Here is a 19,768-nt window from a genome sequence, read left to right on the forward strand (position 1 = left end):
AAAGGCAGAATTATTTTTCTTTGTATGTTAAGTCTAGAAATAGTTATTTTCTTTTCAACAGGCCAATAGCAATTCTTACTCTTTCATGCAAATTAACAATCATCATTAAATGTTATTATTTACCCCAAAGCAATTTTTCACTTCTTAAAAAGTTTTGAAAATAAAACAGTAAAATAGTTACCAATTAATTGGTAGGGTGTCCCATTCCACTTGGTGGGCTAGGATGAGGTTAACCTTTTAATTCTCTGCGTGGTACCCAGGAGTAATGACAATTACTCTAGAGGTTCAAACAAATCACAAATTTACTTAAAACTCAGCAGAACTACAAAAGATAGTGGCTTGGCAAAAGTTATGACAATACTTAAAACTCAGCAGAACTATAAAAGGTAATGGCTTAGCAAAACTTGTGATGATACTGTCTTAATGTGCCAAAAATCAAGTTAGAGACAAAGAGAGTGATGGAGAGGAAAAGAGAGAAAGAAAGAGAGAGAGAGAAAAGATATCACCACCCTTGGATCCAGCTATGTTCTATGCTTGTAGTTGTAGTCCTCAGGTGGTAGGCGCATGCCGAGAGCTTGTGTTTCTCCTTTTTATAACCCAAAATGCTCCGCATAGGCGGGGGTCTGTCATCACTGTGCTCAGGAATGTTCCAGAAATGAGTCAGTGGGTTGTGGGGGTCTTGGGGGTCTCACTGTGCCCCCTCTTCAGGGTTGACTGAGTGATGGCCTTTCACAGGCACGCACGCACAAGGACTTTTGTCTTTTGTCTACCTGTTTCAGGAATAGGGGAAGGAGCTTACAAGACAGTATCCTGCCTCCGCAGTTTCTGTCCTTGGCCAAGATGGATGTCTGTGCCATTCCCCCTACATTCCCTCATTATCAGTTTATCCCTGCTAGGGTCAAGATGGATGTTTGTGACATTCACGTGTTATCAGGGCCTTACATAGGGCTAGGGGGTTAGAAAATACATGCTAGAAACATTCTTTGTTTTAGTACTGGCCATATCCAAAGGAAGATCTTTCAGTGACCCCATATGGTGTGAGAGTATAGGGATGGATGGACCAGAATGTGCTCCCCATTACTCTTTCACTCTTGATTTTAAGAATAATAATTAGACTATAGAGAAAAATGAAAAGGATAAGAAACAATTAATGAATTCCATGAACCTCCTCTTCTTTCTCCTCCTAGCAGGATCTCACACAATTGTATTTCTTAGCTACTGCTTCTGGAGTGTTTCACAAATAAAAGCTTCAGCAAAAAGTTTTAAGAACAAAGCCTAAATTTCAGGTGCAACCATAGTAGCATGTTGGAAGAATGACGAGATACAAGTGACAGCACTACACATCTGGCCCAACACAGTTCAGTAAAACAAACCTTGATCAGTACAAGTGGATGACTCATACCACCTGTTACCTATTTTAATAGTCTTTACTACTCTCTAATAGAAGCAAGAGATTGTCTACGTTTATTTCTGTAAAGGTAAAAATGAAAGAATCTCATTTCAGCCACAGTACTGAAAAGAAGCTAGGATTTAATTAATTGGCTGTTGAAATAAAACTTGATCATGGAGAAACTTGCAATAAAAGGTCTCATCAGGAAGAAAAGCTCTATCAGGAAGATATCCTTTTCTGTCTTAGTCTTGCCCACCTTTCCAACTAGTGGTGAGGTAATTTCCTACCAAAAAAAAAAAAAAAAAAAAAAGAGTTGTCACTGAACACAACACTAAGCATAATACTGGAGACTGAAACAGCTCCTTAAAATACATTGCTACAAGAGTACTTCACTGGGATTTTACGCTTTAAGTGAGAAACCCGCAACTAAACAGTGAGGGCTGTGGAAGTGACAAGATCTATTTGTTGATGACAGAACATCATACAGGGACTAAAAACAAACAAGCTTCAAAAAGAAGGAAGATGGACATCAAAGGTATTCAGGCTAGGCAATCAGTGCTCTAGGTCACTGTGCTGTCCATGTCTCAAAAGGCAATTGGGGCACACTCCTTTCATAGGAGCATCATGTTTCTGTAGAAACTGCCATTCTTTTGTGGTTGGTGCTTGAATCCTTTTCAGGTCCTGTTCTTGATAGTAGTGAAAGGCTCTTAGAAACCAGAAGCTGTCAGAGTACCACTCAGACACCAAAACATCTGCACTGGAGATCAAGATGGGGAAAACACAGAGTGACTGCGAGCAGGTAAATGATGATGCCAACACAGCAGCTGATGAACTAGTGGCAACCAGTCAGAGCATGCGTTTCTCTAACCTTAAGTCATAGAAGCAATACATTTTTTTAATGTAGTTTTTGAGACTGACCAACAATCTACTTTTTATAGGTAGCAATGGGAATGGTAGACTAGACATATGTAACAGGATTAAGACAGAAATCTTAGACTTCAATGCATGGTACAGGGAACACCTGAATCTTTACCAACAGCCATACAAGGAATTCCCTTGCAGTCACCAGAATTCTTACTTCCCAAAACCTCTTATGGACCAGCAACATTAGTATCTGATGGATGCTTTGGAACTGGACACACTCCTTGAAGACTTTCCATTACAAATGAAAAAAACGATCAAATCTACATACATGAAGAAGGAATTATAAGTGGCTTATTTGCAGAGGATATAGGATTCTTCTAGATAGTAAGATACACTGTAACAGTGAGCCTCATACACAATGGAGGCTATTTCCACCATCAAACTTTATACCAGAGGGGAAAAATTTAACTGTTGCAAATGTGCTTTGTAAATCCGTAAGTATGACTGAATAAAAGTTAACACAGCTTAAGCAGACTAATTGCCAAAGATCCTAATCATCAAGGCCACCAGGTAAGTATTTTCTGTCTTGCTTATTTCAAACACCTGAGATACCTTTAACAAAAATGGATGTAGACTAACCATGTCACATTAGACACGTTCAGCCACGATGCCGTAATACAGCTACAACGATGGTGAACCAGACTTAGTGGGACTGCTCTCTCTATGCTCTGTTGGTTGATCTATGCGCTACCCAAGCTGCAAGAAACAGTCAGTGCTTGGAGATACTCCAACTTCTAGATTTTCACCATTGGAAGATGCACAGCATACATGCACAACCTTATCGGACACCGTTCCACTGCCTAAAAACTGCTTCAGTAGTTAAGCTCAAAAGCAGAACAACTCAAAGCGTTCCAGATCCTGAGAAGATGAAGAGTTAATGTTGTGGTTTTTACCCCAGCCAGCAGCTGAGCACCATGCAGACACTTGCTCGCTCCCCGCCCCAGTGGGATGGGAGAGAGAATTGGAAGAGTGAAAATAAGAAAACTTATGGGTTGAGATAGAGACAGTTTAATAGGTAAAGCAAAAGCCATGTGCACAAGCAAAGCAAGGAATTCATTCAGCACTTCCCATGGGCAGGCAGGTGTTCAGCCACCTCCAGGAAAGCAGGGCTCTGTCATGCGTAATGGTTATGTGGGAAGACAACGCCATCACTCCAAATGCCACCCCTCCCCGCCGTTCCTCTCCCCCAAGCCCCTTATAAACTGAGCATGACATCGTATGGTATGGAGTATCCCTTTGGTCAGTTTAGGTGAGCTGTCCTCTCTGTGTCCCCTCCCAACTTCTTGTGCACCCCCAGCCATCCCGCTGGCAGGGCAGTGCGAGAAGCAGAAAAGGCCTTGACTCTGTGTAAGCTCTGCTCAACAACAATAGGTCTCTATAACAAAAACATCTCTATATTTTCAACACTGTTTCCAGCACAAATCCAAAACATAGCCCCATACTAGCTGCTATGAAGAAAATCAATCCTCTCAGCTGAAACCAGGACAGTTAAGAAATGAAACAGCAGTAATTAGATGAGTCCCAGCCTACATTAAATGAACTTAAAAATTAATGTGCAGCAACTATGCCTACAGTAAGATCCTAACAGATACTCTGTGGAGAGATTTTGGTTCTATATTAATGCTTTCATATAAACCTGTTTAATTAGAAAAAATGCTCAACATTCCAAGAGCAGTGAAAAATTGGAGTAACAGATGTAACTCCAGCCACATGACACTAGGTAAGATATCTTCTCTAATTATCACATTGCATATTAAAATTTAGTACTTAGAGTTTAATGTTTTTATGGGTAAACCTGAGAAAAAGTAATGCTGTAGAGAAAAACACAGCAGAAAACTACAAGAGCCCACATATCCTTTTAGTTTAAATTTAATTTGTCAGATAGAAGTTATCTATGTACAATCAGTGTGTATTGTAACAATTCTGTCAATAAAGTCATTCAAATCTTCTAAAATATTAACTGACTGCATAGCACAATTGACATTATTGCCTATGTTGAAGAGGGAACACAAATGGATTTACAGTAAATTTTGGCTGATTTGGATTCTTAAGTGTTCAGATATTTAACACTCCTCCTTTAAAATCAATGCACCTGAAAAAACCTTCCCAGGTTTAGCTGGGTATTTCTTACCATTTCATTACAAACAATCACAACACTGACAGTTTAATAGGAAAAAAAAACCAAAACAAAACCAAAAGACAACCCAAAACATGTACCCAAAGTATCCAATAAAAAAGGCGCACTAAATTTAATAAAATATTCCCTTTCCCCATTTTTACATTCTGAACAGTGATTTCATCAAGATATGTTATTAAAACATGTAAGTACACTGATTTTGTTTCATACTTGTCACAAGAAGGCCTGAGTTGGTGGGGAAAGGAGCAGTCAGAAAAAGCCTGAGAGGGAAAAAAGCTCATTTAATTAATTTACAATAATTTACAGCCATTTGTTTGTGTGTTTTCTTTCTTTTTTATTATTTGTTTTGTAAAAAGGCATTATAACTGATCACAAACAGGAGAAATCCTGGCTTTTTTACAGTTATAGGTACAGAATTTAAATATTCAAGCTTGTGATGAAAAGCGGCAAGGTGGTCGCAGTGTACAATGTAAACAAGTAGCTTTGGAAAGTGAACAAAGTCCTTGAGAATTCTTTACTAAGAAACAAAAGAAAATAAACTCCTCATTCCTTCCTGAAATATGAGCACAGATCAGTGTTTAGAAGTTCATTTACAAACATAATTTAAAATGTGTTCAGCCTAAAACCACTTAGACATGAAGAGTTTTATAGTAAGATCCAGTCTGAAAGGGGCAGTGTTGAGGTCCCTGTAAAAGTAAACATCTTCCATTTCTTAAAAAAGAGTGCCACAACATTTGCAGCACAGTGCAGCATAAACTTTAAATACAAAAATATTTTTCTTCTGTTGGGATAATAGACCTTGCATCCTGGAAAGTAGTAACAATACTGCTACTGATAGAATATCCAGTCCGTATCTTTCAAGTCATGTAAGGCAATTACTGTGTTAGTTTACTGTATATGGCTAAAAGAAGGTCCAGAAAATGTCAGTCTTTGTTATGTTTTCCGGCTACTCCATGTATGTTCAGGTGTATTTTTGTGATCTGATGAATGTTCAAATGGAGATCTGTGTCCTAGGGGAGATCTTGAACCATAAGGAGACCTCTGATCTAATGGTGACCTTGGGCCGCTACCTGAAGCTCTGTGGTCCATTTGCCAGTCTGAGTGGTACCTATAATCTCTAGATTTATGATGGCTGTACTCTGAAGTGGACCGGTGATCTGAATGTATCCTGTGCTCTGAATGGGAACGGTGATCTGAATGAGCCCGGCTGTCTTTTAAACTTCCTTCCAGGTTTGACCTGTGGTCTCTGCTCCTGTAGTCATCTAACTTTCTATGTTTACTATCACTGTAATATCTAAAAAATAGAAATTATTTGTATTAGTGTTACTGAACACACATTAAGAGCCACAATTATGTCAAATCAACAGAACTGCACTACAGATGTATCATCTTTGCAATTCTGCATTACTCAAAAAGGATGTTTTGGTGCTTGCTACAAGCATACTACATAAACAGGAAGCGAATTCTGAACAGATTTTAAAATTGCTGAAGAAACTCACCTACTGTCTTGTTTGTAGTGATCCCAGTCCCTGTGATCTTTTCCATTACTGAAGGCTGAATAGGGCCTTTTCCTAGAGTCATTTTTCTTGTAAGCTTCTCCCTGATGCCTGTCTTTATGATGATCGTGATATTGTGAAAAATGTCTATCAGAAGAATAACTGTCCCTGCTACTGTCATCATGGTTTGTGTTCTCCTTCAGTCTTTCCACATCTGTTTAATAAAGCATAGGTTAAAAGGAAGTCTCAGAAATCTTTTCTTCACCTAATTCAAACAGCAATTCTACCTGTCATATGTAAAGGAGTATGAAAGTGACATTACAATTTGACAGAAACAAGACCTAAATAGTTGAAAGTCAAATACACTAATGTGAGTGAACCGAAAGAAACCCAGAAGAGGCAAGCAAGCTAGAATGTAGATGTACTGGACTTGAAACTAAACTTTTCAAACTCTCCATTCAGACTGTGAAGCTAAGTGTGGTCCAAATGAGCAGTGAGCAGAGGTGCCTTTAGTGAAGCAATTTTAGACAGAATGGTAGCAACTTCCTCTCTAAAGGAGGGATGGCCTTAACATGAAAAGGCACACCTTGTTAATAAAAGAATTTCAGTGGTATTCCTAAAGTACAATATGTTGATTTAAAGTCCAGGAAAATATACTCAAACTGTTACATAATGCCAGATAAAAGCAAGTATTACAAGGTGGCAAGTGTCGGAGCACAGAAGAATCAGTGTTATTGTCAACAATAAAAGACAGCTCGTGTAACTAATTACAAACCATGACTTTGAGGAATACCTTGCTTTCTTACAAGGTAGTGACATTACAACAGCTACAAAGAGGCACAGAATTTCGAAGAAATTTACAGGGTTTGAGCAGACAAACATGAAAAATATTTCCAAAGTTTCTTTTAAAAGGATGGCCAAATAATTTGCTACTACAACCAGTAAGCACCAGCTTCAGTCTGCACTCAGCTGGATTTCATCAGCAAACTAGTAAAGTTTTGCTAATCAACCTACCTCTATGATACTTAGCAGCATGGGAGACAGATCTAGGAGACATGTTAAATGAAATAAATATGAAAACTAAGATACCTAACACAAGAATATACCAAAGGTTTCTTACCTGGATTTCTAATTACATGTGTATTCACATTGCTGCTAATATTCTGGTCATTGTGTTGCTAAAAGAGATAAGTACAAAAACTCATTGCTAAATCCCAAAGTTCACCTGAATTCATTAGAAAAGTATCTTAACAAAAGAGACTACTAAAACCACAAATACTACTTTAAGTGTATTTCTGTGTTTCTTATAATCCTTTAAATCTAATACAAGAGTTCTAATACTTAAAATATGTATTTGTGTATTTAGAAAGAGTCTGAAAACATTACCTGAGACTCTTGGCGTTTTTTGATTGCATGTTTATACAGTTTGTGCAGCTTTCTGGCATCAAATTCTGTAAACTTAGAAACAAAAATCCACAAATTTCTGAGGAAGAAAAAAAGAGAAATTGTAATTCTTCTATACATTTGTTTTTCTTGTATTATGCAACAGAACATGGATTTAACTGAAATTATTTGAACAGTACTTCAGTAAACCAGAAACACTATAAAATTTACACAGTATTGCCTAGCTGCACAGCAAACATTACCTAGCTATATTTCAAAACATTTGAAAGATTAATTCCTTTAACAATTTATCACAGTGCAATATTTATCAAAGTACTTCAGAGTGCAAAGTGCATGGAAAGTACTACTAGTAACAACTGTGTTAACAGAATGATTTGTGAAACTGCTTAAAAATGTAGCTACCAGTATGTCTTCTGAAAATTTGTTTGAATTTTGAATATTTTACTTAAATTTTCTATTTACTGACTGGTAAGTCAAGTAAGTAAAAAAAAAACCCTGGGAGTCTCTTACAGTGTAAGACATTTGACCTAAAAGCCTTACTTCACAAAAATATGAGTGAGAGAATTTTTCCACAGAATTCCAAAGCCTGGTCAAAGCTTTTGAAATCAAGTGAGAAGCGTGAAAGAGGATGGAAGTGTCATGACAACAAATTTATGCCTCATCTGTGCTCAAAGGAATGAAAGAACAATAAATCAAGTTTTTTGCTGTCAAGATGCCAAAACCCTAAAGAAAATATTTGCTTCTATGATCACAGGTATGATCTAAAGCCCTGAATTCTTTTAGTCAAATTTAAAGGTGGAATGCTTAAAAGACACAACAGAATACTAGTGTTCAGAAGCATCTGAAGCATGCATACACAGGAAGCAACAGTCTGTTCCTTCACTGTAATTATTTAAACATTAGAATTTTAGTCTAGAGGTTTGCAAAAGTAGACAACCAGTCAATGGTGTGCCTATTGACACCTGTATAACTTTGTATAAGCTAAGTAGCTTAACTACACTTCTTATCAAAGATAGCTGAAATACATATTCATAGTAATGTTACATTATATGTAAATTATTAAAATAATAGCTCTATTACAAGTTTCCACTTAAAGAAATACAACAATTACCAAAATGTAAGACATGGATCTTGGTTTTGTATCTCAGATCACCTTAATAGTTTGAAGTAAAGCAAGTAAAAACAGCAGAAGCATTCTACACTAACAAAAGTCTTCAAGCAAATGAAACACTTAACAGACTTTTGTGTATACAAGTGCAGGATGTATTTTCAACCATAAAAGGTTAAAGTACACATTCTGATAAAGGTAACTCAAATTGCATTAAGAACAGAAAAATGAAATCTAAGAGGTTTACAAAGGAACAGTTTTTCTGGTATTCCACAATTCAAAAATCATATGAAGTTCAACACAAATTTAGTATTGCCTACTTTTAGCAGTTATTTAAAAAAATCCAAACCAAACCAAAGTTGAAAAAACCAGATCCTTAAAGGTTAGCCTGTCTTTCCACTAAACAGTCTTAAGTAACAAGTTATCCAGTGTTTCCTTTCAGTTATAAGAAGTGAGATGACTCCACCTACTGGACAAAATGCATTGCTATGCAGTATGAAAAAGTCAATCCATTAAAGTCAGTACAATCTATAATCATCTTTTTATAGATTCCTACTTAAAACAGCAGAAAGATACAAGAAAGGGAGAATAAGAAATGACAGAAATAATTAAAACCTATTCTGCTTAATAGAAGCAATTGTAGATTTTCCTTTTTCAAGAAAAAGGAAGGAGAATAACTTACTTTCTCCACTGTTTAATTTGTTCAGGATTTGTGTACTCCTTTAGACATTCAGTAATGTGATCCCCAATTTTGATTAGACACTGTCTAGTATGTTCCAGCTGCTCTCTTTCAGAAAGGCCCTTCTCTGGTCGATCCAGCTGTTTCAATGCTGCTTTGACAGGCCTCATTCTTTCTTTGCACTGTGAAATGGAAAAAAAGGAATGTATTAATTCAAGGGGAAAAAAAAAGAATTCTAAAACATAACTCACCCTTTACTGTGAGAAATAGGCATATATACACACACACACAAAGACAATATTGTTACGAGGCAAATGAAACACAAGACGCTCACAGCTCGTAAAATGTTTTACACGTATTTTAAACTCAGTTGGAAATTTACTCGTCTATGAAAGCATTAGATTGTATAAAATACAGATATCGAGGATTTAAGGAAGCACTAATTTAATATAAGGGATTTTCTGAGGAAGTAGACTCATTACAACTGGGTTTTACAATCATAACTTTCAGCACAAGCACGTAGGACAAGACTTATACTTTTTAGCACCCCAAAAGCTATACAAACTCAACGTCAAAATAAAATATGAGAGTGTTCAGTACATTTTTAACAGATGCTTTCTGTAACAATTAAACCTGGCATTCAGCAGAGGATCAACATTTCTTCTCTGAGCAGTTTTTAAACTTCAGTCCTGTGCAGATACTAGCAAAACTTGAGTTATCTTGAGTGACGCTAGTTTGGGTATGCTTAGATTAGTAATGACAGTGATGGCAACACGTGTATGTCATATATGCGTTCTTGAATTTTCACACTTTGAATCAAATGTATTACTAATAAATCTAGACAAGAACAGTTAGCATGATTTAAGTTACAGACACTTCCTTAGGAATACCATCCTAACTACAATGGCATGGTGAGCATATGAAATGCGTATTCTCCTTGTCACAAAGAACCAAATTAGTTAAGTCTGAACAACCTACAGTAGTAATTTCCATTTGAAAGTGTAGTTAAATATGCTAATTAGACTGCATCTGACTATGGCATAATGATAAACATACATTCCAGAACAAAAAGCCTGGACAAAAAAAATGTTGTTCTATACAGAGACCCAACCTAGAATTACTCCCAGTAAGAACAAAAGGAACTCTGTAGATTAAAAAAATAAAATCAAATTTGAAAAACAAAACAAATGTTTGGAATGGAATGAATTGGAATATCACCATTACCATGTAAGCATCTAGGGACAACTCAGAAAAATCAGGGGAGCTATCCATTGCAAGCTCACGCCTCTACGTAATTAAACAGCTGCATTACATATTGCACTAGCCACAGCATAAAGCAGCCTTTAACAGCTTGCAGAGTGCACTGCTTTAAGTATAGAAGTGATTAGAAAAAAATAAAACTGTACATGGAAATCAAGTGATTTTCTGTCACTCAGCCACACAAACATATCCACCAGAATCACTTAAGGCTCATCCTGGACATCACAGGTGAGTTACTTGGAATGTTTAGAATAAAACCATACGTAGACCAGCCACTGTCATACTCAAGACAGTCTTACTTGCATGTCACAGCCAGCACCCACAACAGCCCCAGTAAACCTGGCTGGTAGAAACAAACAACTCCAACTCTGAATGATGGAACACCCACAGGAGAGTAGCTACTCAAAGTAACTCATTGATACCTTTCCAAAGGCCCCAGACGACCTATAAAATTTCTAATTTGTGTGTATGTACCTTTTTTCCTCTAATATTGATTCTAAGTCAGAAGTAGTGACTAAATGGAATTCTATTGGTGACAGAGAGGTTACTCCAACAAGGTATTTCTAAGGGCTTTGGCCTTTGTTCCTTCCTGTGTCTACTAATTTAAGTCTGCAATACTTCACGAGGGAATTGCCAAAACTTAGTATCTCTTCTCTTCAAAGAAGAAAGGCATATATGATAAGGTGAAGCCAGAGACTGCAGCAATTGCATTGAAGTTCACTCATGTCTGCTCTTTAAGAAGCAGGATACACAAGTTATTCTTGAGCATATATCTTTACAGTCTATATTATACATCTATTTAGCACACAGACCACTGGATAAGTTTTCCTACTATTCTACATAAATACAGTAAATGACAAAGTAAAACTGCTGGAATGAAAACAAATTATTTTAGTACAGTGTCAATTAACATTCATTTATCTGAGACTTTACTAGCAAAAGATCACCTGTGTTACTGTGCCCAGCAACAGAATCAAGAATATCAGAAATTGTCTTCATTTAGACTATCAAGTATAAACACTAACTTATCAAAAAGGGACTTACCACACTAAAAGTTTTCTGATCTAGTTCTTCAGATTCTTCAGATATAGGAACTGGTTCACTAGTTGCAGTAATATGAACTGGAGTATCCAACAATGGAATTTTTTTAGTTTTTTCTTTATTTTCAGATTTGATTTCATTTACCTAAGAACAAGATATAAAAATATTTAAGTAAAATTTATTTTGGCTCTGGAATTATCCTATAATATATGACAATCCCTTTAACTACCGCATTCTCTTCAATAAGAAGAATAAACACTATGCTGACATTCATTGACAGTACATTTTACTTTCACTGTGGGATGGAAAAGGAGAATGGAAAAGGAATAAAACAATTTCTTGCACACATTTGTACTCTCAGTCCAACTAAGACACATATCATTGAAGACATATTTTCCCATTTTATATGCCTGTCCTCATGGTTTCAGGTAGAAAAAACTTCAAATGATGTAAAAGACTTCAGTGAGATGACAACTGATCAGATCCAAAATATCTTTTTATCTCAAAATTATTGAAAAAACCTAGTGGCCTTTTCTAGTGCTATGTAAGATAAGTAAACCTAGTTACCTTCTCTTCCTTTACTTCTTTTTCTTTCTGTGTGGATTCTTTTACTTTGTTTTCTCTCTTTTCTTTAATATCTTTTTCTTTTAATTCTTTCTTATCCTCTTTTTCTTTTTTCTCCCTTTTCAAATCCCTCTTATTTTCCTTTTCTTTTGTCTCTCTTTTTTCTTCAGCTTCCTTCTTTATACCAATATCTGGCTCAGGCTTTTCTTCATTTTCTTTTTCTGCTTTAATTTTTTTATGCGGATGTTTCACTGAAACAATCTCATCCTGCAATATGCAAGCATATATGTCACAAACTGAGTTCCTATCTATATGAGTTTTCTAACCATCAGATTAAAATGTGCACTTTTTTCTTTTTTGGACATAGATTTAACACCTATCAAATAGAACTGAATGCAGTTGTACAGAAAGATGAGAACACTCACTCACTCCTGTGATGTGACAAACCAAGTACTGATTTGGCACTGGTAGCGGGGGTGAGAAATTATGTCCATTTAACTTAGAATTAACTTAGAATTCTGTCCCTGTAAAAGGCAGTTAGGATCTGAAAAACTAAAAAGTGTAAGGAAGTAGGTGTCACAAAACTGAATGATTGGTGAGGACAGTCAAGTGATAGGGATGATGGAAGACCTCTGTTCTAGTTAGCTTTGTGACTTTTTACCAATCCCACATTAAACGTTCACAGAAGAAGGTAAAAGAGTCTCAACTTTCTCTCTTCCAGAGATGTTGTTTTTACTAGGCTTAAAAAAAAAAAAAGTCTTAGCTACAGATTGTCTGATAGGGGCCCATTTAATTATTTGAAGATGAACAAAATACCACTCTTACCAGTCTTCATAATATTCACTTATAAGGTTTGAGATGGAAACTCAAATCCTTTCAGACATAGAAAACCCCTCTAAGTAACAACAAAAGTACTATGTACAGCTGCAAGAATCATTATCACCTTTGAATCATCCAGGTCTGGGGTCCCCAGTACAAGAAAGACATGGACCTGTTGGAGCAAGTCCAGAGGAGGGCCATGAAGATGATAAGAGGGCCGGAGCACCTCTCCTCTGAAGAAAGGCTAAGAGAGTTGGGGTTGTTCAGCCTGGAGAAGAGAAGCTCCAGGGAGATATAATTGCAGCCTTCTAGTACCTAAAGGGGGCCTAAAGAAAAGCTGGAGAGGGACTGTGTATCAGGGAGTGTAGTGATAGGACAAAGGGTAATGGCTTTAAACTAAAGGAGGGTAGATTTACATTAGATATGAGGAAAAAAATTCTTTACTGTGAGGGTGGTGAGACACTGGAACAGGTTTCCTACAGAAGTTGTGGATGCCCCCTCCCTGGAAGCGTTCAAGGCCAGGTTGGATGGGGCTTTGGGCAATCTGGTCTAGCGGAGGCTGGAACTAGATGATCTTTCCAACCTAAACCATTAGATGATTCTATGAATTGATTTGAAGTATACCCTGGGAAGGCATATATAGAATCCATTGCAGAAAAACAGATGAAAGAATACCTAATACATGAATCCAAACAAGTTACTTGGATGAGGTTTCAAGTAATCAGCTGGACCAGCACTTGAGTTAGATATCATGGAAACTTCCCAGCAAAAATACAATGACTTCAAGAGTTTCCTGAATGTTCTAACAGTTAAACAGGTAAGTTTTAAATACTGTACACAGTATGGCAGCTAAGCAGCTAAAGCCAACAGTTTAGGTGGTTAAAGCTCATTTTTGTATACAGTCCAGTTTTCAGAAGTGCAATTGTTAGTCTGTGTCCAAAAGTATCAAAGTGATGGATATCTGTTATTAAATATACAAAAGGGGACAACATTCTAGGCACTTTCCCAAAAGATAAAAAGTCATTCAACTGACTGTCGGTGTCTTCCATTTTGAGTGGAATGAAGTCTAACACTCTTAAGTAGTCTGAATGCTTAATTTGCTTAGTTTTAGGGTTCAGTTGCCCATGTTAGTTTACCAGGAACTGTGACAACACTTACAGTTATTAGTCTTACATTCTGATAAGTTTTTCTATCTATAAACATAAGCCAGTCTACCTTCAAAATTGGATTTTTGGGGTTTTTTTCTGGCTTTACATTTTATTGTTCATAGTACAATTTAAATACATACAGGAATGCTTTAGTTAAACATTACTGGTTTTTACTGATGTATCATGGTTCTTCTAAGGCTGACTCAGTTTTAACTATGTATTCACACAAGTATTTTTTCCTCTAGTGTGAGTAGACAATTACAATGCTTTGTAATAGTTTAAAATGGTTATGTAAGACACTTGAAATTTAGTTTATTTTAAACCAAGTAGTATTTTAATGATACATATAGATTTGCACTGATTTATTTTGACTACTTCCAAAGTAATAAAATTAGGTGTGATATGACCCTAAACTTTACCGAAATTTTTATCGCTAGTGTTTTTTGCTGTGTGATGTTAGAAATAAAGAGATCCAAAAAAGCACAGGCCCAAAGGAACACATCAGAACAGAACACAAGGATAAATAGTCAGTTAAATAGTCAGTTAAATAGTCTTTTTGGGTAAAGAAAACCATGCCATATACAGGAGTTTTCATATGCAAGTCCTGAAATACCATTTATTTATGCTGCTCATTCTAACTGAGCTTGATGTTTTTTTCCTGAGGCTGAATAAAAAAATTTACCTGAAGAATCACTATCAGTAGTAATAACACATTAGCCACAAACAGTAGTTTTATAATTGTGTGTTATATTAGGTTTCAATTTCTAGCAGATATAGTGCTGAAGTCTTTAACAAGTGCTGAAACTGAGCAATGCCACTTGTAATTAGAGCACAACTTTTTTTATATTATAATTTGGTAAACTATTCATAATTCCTTAGTTTCTGGTTTATCATTAAATTAAATTAGACGCAGTCTTCCATGTACTTGTACAGATGCAACATCAACTGTAGTGCCACAGGAAAAGGACGACATTCAGTTGCTTCAATTTTAATAAGTCAAGCAGAAGATAAAATAGAAAATGATACTAATAGGAAGAACTAAATAGCCATCTTTACCAGATGAAAGATATTTACCTTGTTATCCTCATCATCATCTTCATCAGATTTTTCCGAGGGTTGTGGTGAAGAATCACTTTTTATTTCTTCTTTTATTTTTGCAGCCTTTATCACCTTATTCTTCTTCATTCTTGTTTTCCTCCTCTTTGAATTGCCCTGAATGCAAATTGGTCTCTTTAATATGTCTACTGACAAGCACCTTTGCACCACAGTTGCAAAAACAAGTATAGGTTTGGTTGTTGGTTTGTTGTTGGGGTTTTCTGGTGGTGATTTTTTTTTTGTTTCACATCAAATAGAAGGTTCATTTTATTTTATTTATTGCCACTAATGACCACCACTTTTCTCAAGACTGGAGACAGAGCACAGTGCAACAGTAAAGAATACATACAAATAGTAATACAGTATGAAATTCATGATCAGTATCACGAGTTAGTCTCCTGTAACATGATTAGCAATAGAGTAATACTACACAAAGAAAAAAAAAGAGCAGAACTAAAAAAGAAAAAGGATCAGCTGACATGCCCGTAAGTATATTTTCTTATCTCACTAATGAATGACAAATTTTACTTACTGCACCAGCAAGCCTTTGTGCTTCCTTCCTTGCAAGGTCTTTATTCAGTAATTTAATGAGGTAGTCTGCACGGGTCTGTAACTGCTTTGCCTGGGGTTTCTTATCTGGATCGTCAGGCAAAATCTGAGGAGAACAACGGTAGTATCACAGCTATGAGTACATATTATCAACTTTGAAAGATGCTAGCCTGGAGCACACAGAGCAGAAAAAGCTGTGTAGAAGATGGAAAACAATCCACTTCAACTATACCTAGCAAATATGCTAGCATGTCTGAAGCAATGGAAAATTTCTTAAATGTTTTAATTTCTCTCCAATCACACAGCCAATGCAGAGTCTAGGAAATTGCCTCACAGTTTAAAACAAACTCAAGAAACCAGCCTTAGATTTCTTTTCCACTCTGATAGTTTATCTATAAAATTCTGCGTTCCTGTACCAGTCATCCACAGAACTCCTGGCTCTGCCTCAATTCATCTTCTAAATGCAGAATTCGCTACAGGATATTGCAGATGCCAAAAATATAAATGGTTTCAAAAGCCAGGCAAATTAACAGAAGGTGGAGTAGGAATCATTATTAAACGAATTAGGACACAACTCTGGGTCCTCAAATCCCGAAACTACAGGTTGTTGGCACTGCCACAAACTTTACTTTACCCTAGTCTTTCCCTCAATGCAAGTGGCAATGGGGAAACCAAATCAAATCTCTAGAAAAACTTCCCTTCCAAAAGTTCAAGAACACAAAATGGACAAAACTAGAACATTTAATACAGAAGGAAAAGACTGAAAAGAAAAATTGAAATAGCAGGGGTCCAAGTACATGGAAATACAGCAACATAACTGACTGCAAGGAGGCATACATTAGCCAAATACACAAGACCTTAAAATCTACTAATACATCACAAGAAGGATCCTAAGAAGTACAACTGACATATGTCTCTCCAATTTCAGTTATCATAAAATAAACTCTCTCAGTAACTGTTCTTAGTAGCGTTACTACCTAAACAAAAAGAGTCTTTGATGAAATGTTGTAGATGACATACCTTCTGTGTCAAACTAAGATCAGGATCCATTTTTATCATTTCCCAGCTGCCATAGCCATATTCATAGATGCCTATTAACAGATTGGAATCATCTTCCTTACCCCAATCTATATCAAAATGAGCAGCCTTGGTGTGGCATGGGATGACATATCTAGCAGAAATAAATTAGAAAGACAAATAAGGGATTTTTACTTCTGAAGCTTAGCAAGGGGGAAGGGAACATACTAAAAGCTATGTAACAAGATTAATTTTCATTGGTAAGATGCTGGTATATTTAACAAATAAATCCAATTATTTATTGTTATATTTTCTTAACATTTCTATAAAATATTTATCGAAATCAGCACTGAAATGTGTTTTAAAGCTGATCAAGACTAAAATATGAAGACCAACAGACATCTCTCTGTGGCCATGAGCTGCGTCAGAGTTGGCTAACCATGAATACAAGCATAAATCATCATTCAAGTGTAACTGTGAACTAAGTGGATAGTTTAGGGTTTGTGATACACAAGGTGCCAAAGGAAAAAGTTCAGAGGGTAGAAATAACTACTGCTGTACTTTGACAGATACTGCTTTCCCCTCAAGCAGAGATGATGTACAGCAGCTCCCCAGCAAGCCTGAATTCTAGTCCTAGCTGTTACTAGTAATTGACCACAGTCCCCAGTGAACATAATTGAGAAAGCCAAAGCTGGTACTGGCTTCTATGGCAAGGGAAGAAAGAAGAACAGATGTGGAGCAAGTTACTGCTCCCAGTCCTTACATGGCATAGAGGGATAATACTATCACAGTGTGCTTTGAGTCAAAGCTGCCTGAAAAAAGCTAACAAAATTTTAACAGTTTTCTACATTACTTCTTCCCTAAAAAAAAAAAAAAATCAATACCTTTTTCTTTCTTCTGGATCTGCAGGAATGGATTTGTGCAATGGTGCCAACTCTTCTTCATGAGAAATGACTAGCTTTGCATTCACTTGCACTCCTGAGATTCGGAATGTTGGGCCTTTAACTTTCCCAAGCCTACCTGCTTAGAATAAATGACAAAACTATTAAAATATTTACCTTTACAAGTATCATTTGAAAAATGTAAAGAAAACAAGATTGATGCTACAGCAGCAAACTTTCAATTATATCAAATGACTTTTTCTAACTGCTTGAATTAAGCTCCAGAGTCAAAAGGTCTTCCAGATAATAACAGATTACTTTTAAATTTCACAGTGAAGCAAAACATCCTCCAATGACAATTCACACACAGAAAGAGGAAAAAAAAAAAAACAAAACAAAACCAGCCATCTTACTATAATATTTTTTAAAAATCACCCAGCATGCCAACATTTTTGTTTATATTTTACTCCAATAAAACTGTTTCCTATTATGATCAGAGTTCAAGAATAATTCAGACTTGGCATTTTTTATTGCCCCTCAATTGTACCTGCTCTTTCTTGTCCAGATGAATTGTCCTTTAAAGCTTTAATGCATCCATTATGTACAAGCTCTCCCAAACGTCTAAGATCTGTCTCTGATTTATCAACTAGCTCAGCATCTCTAGCTACAGCATCTAACCTGTAATAAAAAAAGTACACATTTTTATAGCTGTGAAACTATAATTGTGAATGACTCCTTCAGACTTTGAAACTAGAGAAATATTCATATAGATTACGAGTCATCTGCATTTGCTATGCTGTGTACAATTTTGATCCAAGAAAAAGTGATTATGGCATCAGAGGACAATACAACAAGAACTGTAAAGGATCCTAACCCTACAGTTTTGATTTAAATTACTGTACATCTCTAAAATAATAAAAGGAATCATTATATATAATATGTTCATATGGACTATATTTTTAAGGAAAATAAGGTTGGGAAGTTTTTTAAAAAATATGGAATACTAAAGCTTAAAAATAAGAACTGACAATAAGGAAAATTCAAAACTAACTTCGACAGTCATAGTGGATAAACTGATACGCTTTCAACAGGCTAGCAAAGACAACTGCATGATTATCACCAATAAAGATTAAACAAGACAACAGGTAAAATATAAAGAAAGAAAGTAGTGCTGCAAATTGTACGGTTTGATGTGTGGCTGTCTGCATACAAACCATACATGCAGAAAGGGAAGATGTTAAGCTAAAGTCATATTATAGTCAAGGCAAAAGACTAGACACTGTATTTTCTCTTCAGCCTAAGATTTCTTGGTATATTGTTCTAATTTTTATAAAAACAAGGTTCCAAGTTGCTACACAAGTAATAATCAAACAGATTTACCTTTCAAGAGGGCCACCAAATTTCTTGTAACTCTTGATAAACCTAGTAAAAGAAAATAATTTTGCATTTAAATGTATGCTTAACTAACTACAGTGGATTTAAAATTGTATTAATACAATTATTAATCTTAGTATAATGCTATACGGATAATGGAAAAAAAAAAAAAAAGGCAGAAAAAGTAGGGCAGCATAGTATATCCAGATAACTGAAAGTCAGAGTTTTATTAAGGACTGATGTAAATAAAACAATAAGAGGTACAATTTATTTCAGAAATTGCTTTATTAACTTCACAGGACAGAAGATTCAGCAGCTAAATGTGCCTAATTTAATGTGGATTTACAGTACGTGGAGATTCAGACAGTACTTATATAGTAAAAGGAGCAATCTGCAACAGATGAGTTGAAGATTTTGGAAAATATGACATGAAAGATACTCTCTGTAGGAATATGTAAGTGATGGAAAGAAACTTGAGATACCCGGGATAGTAAGGAAATGAAATAAAAATAAAAGAAATAAAAATAATTTTTAAAAAAGTAATAAAATTTCCTCAACAATCAAGGCCTCAAATTGCTAGTGCAAGCATGAGAATAGCCTGGAAAAAAAAGTACCAATTCACTGTGTTGTTAGATGAAATGGAAAGGCAAAAAGGATCTTTGAAGTTATTTCTCTAACCAAAAATATTTTGAAAGCTTTACAGCCTTTTAGAAACATGCATTCTTAAATTTCAGAAGCAAAATAGCATTTCACAAACCCAAAAAGGTAAAACAAAACTCCTCCTCCTCCAAATAAAAAAATCTTTTAGCACCAAATATTGAAGGGACCTGCTGAACAAGACTCAAATAGGATTTTATACTTCTTAGTTTAAAAAAGCAGGAT

The 19,768-nt window shown here is 35.8% G+C and overlaps 1 protein-coding gene across 5 annotated transcripts in view; it reads right to left on the reverse strand.

Moving 5' to 3' along the window:
* Positions 1-4,186: 4,186 nt before the first annotated feature.
* The window catches only part of CHD1 (chromodomain helicase DNA binding protein 1), a 56,610-nt gene continuing 41,028 nt past the window's right edge, over positions 4,187-19,768 (reverse strand). For 3 of the 5 annotated variants that reach the window (XM_054810694.1, XM_054810693.1, XM_054810695.1), the window contains 13 exons: positions 18,893-18,934; positions 18,060-18,190; positions 17,516-17,654; positions 16,635-16,785; positions 15,598-15,720; positions 15,045-15,182; positions 12,007-12,270; positions 11,443-11,583; positions 9,142-9,320; positions 7,334-7,430; positions 7,068-7,125; positions 5,951-6,161; positions 4,187-5,745 (listed from right to left, as the gene is read on the reverse strand). In XM_054810694.1, the coding sequence (XP_054666669.1) occupies positions 5,385-5,745; positions 5,951-6,161; positions 7,068-7,125; positions 7,334-7,430; positions 9,142-9,320; positions 11,443-11,583; positions 12,007-12,270; positions 15,045-15,182; positions 15,598-15,720; positions 16,635-16,785; positions 17,516-17,654; positions 18,060-18,190; positions 18,893-18,934 (2,035 nt within the window). In that variant the 3' untranslated portion in view covers positions 4,187-5,384. The remainder of the gene's footprint in view (positions 5,746-5,950; positions 6,162-7,067; positions 7,126-7,333; positions 7,431-9,141; positions 9,321-11,442; positions 11,584-12,006; positions 12,271-15,044; positions 15,183-15,597; positions 15,721-16,634; positions 16,786-17,515; positions 17,655-18,059; positions 18,191-18,892; positions 18,935-19,768) is intronic. The other 2 variants (XM_054810696.1, XM_054810697.1) reach the window with 2 other exon arrangements.

The sequence above is a fragment of the Grus americana genome, chromosome Z (assembly GCF_028858705.1).
Source record: "Grus americana isolate bGruAme1 chromosome Z, bGruAme1.mat, whole genome shotgun sequence".
NCBI classification, from domain to species: Eukaryota; Metazoa; Chordata; class Aves; order Gruiformes; family Gruidae; genus Grus; species Grus americana.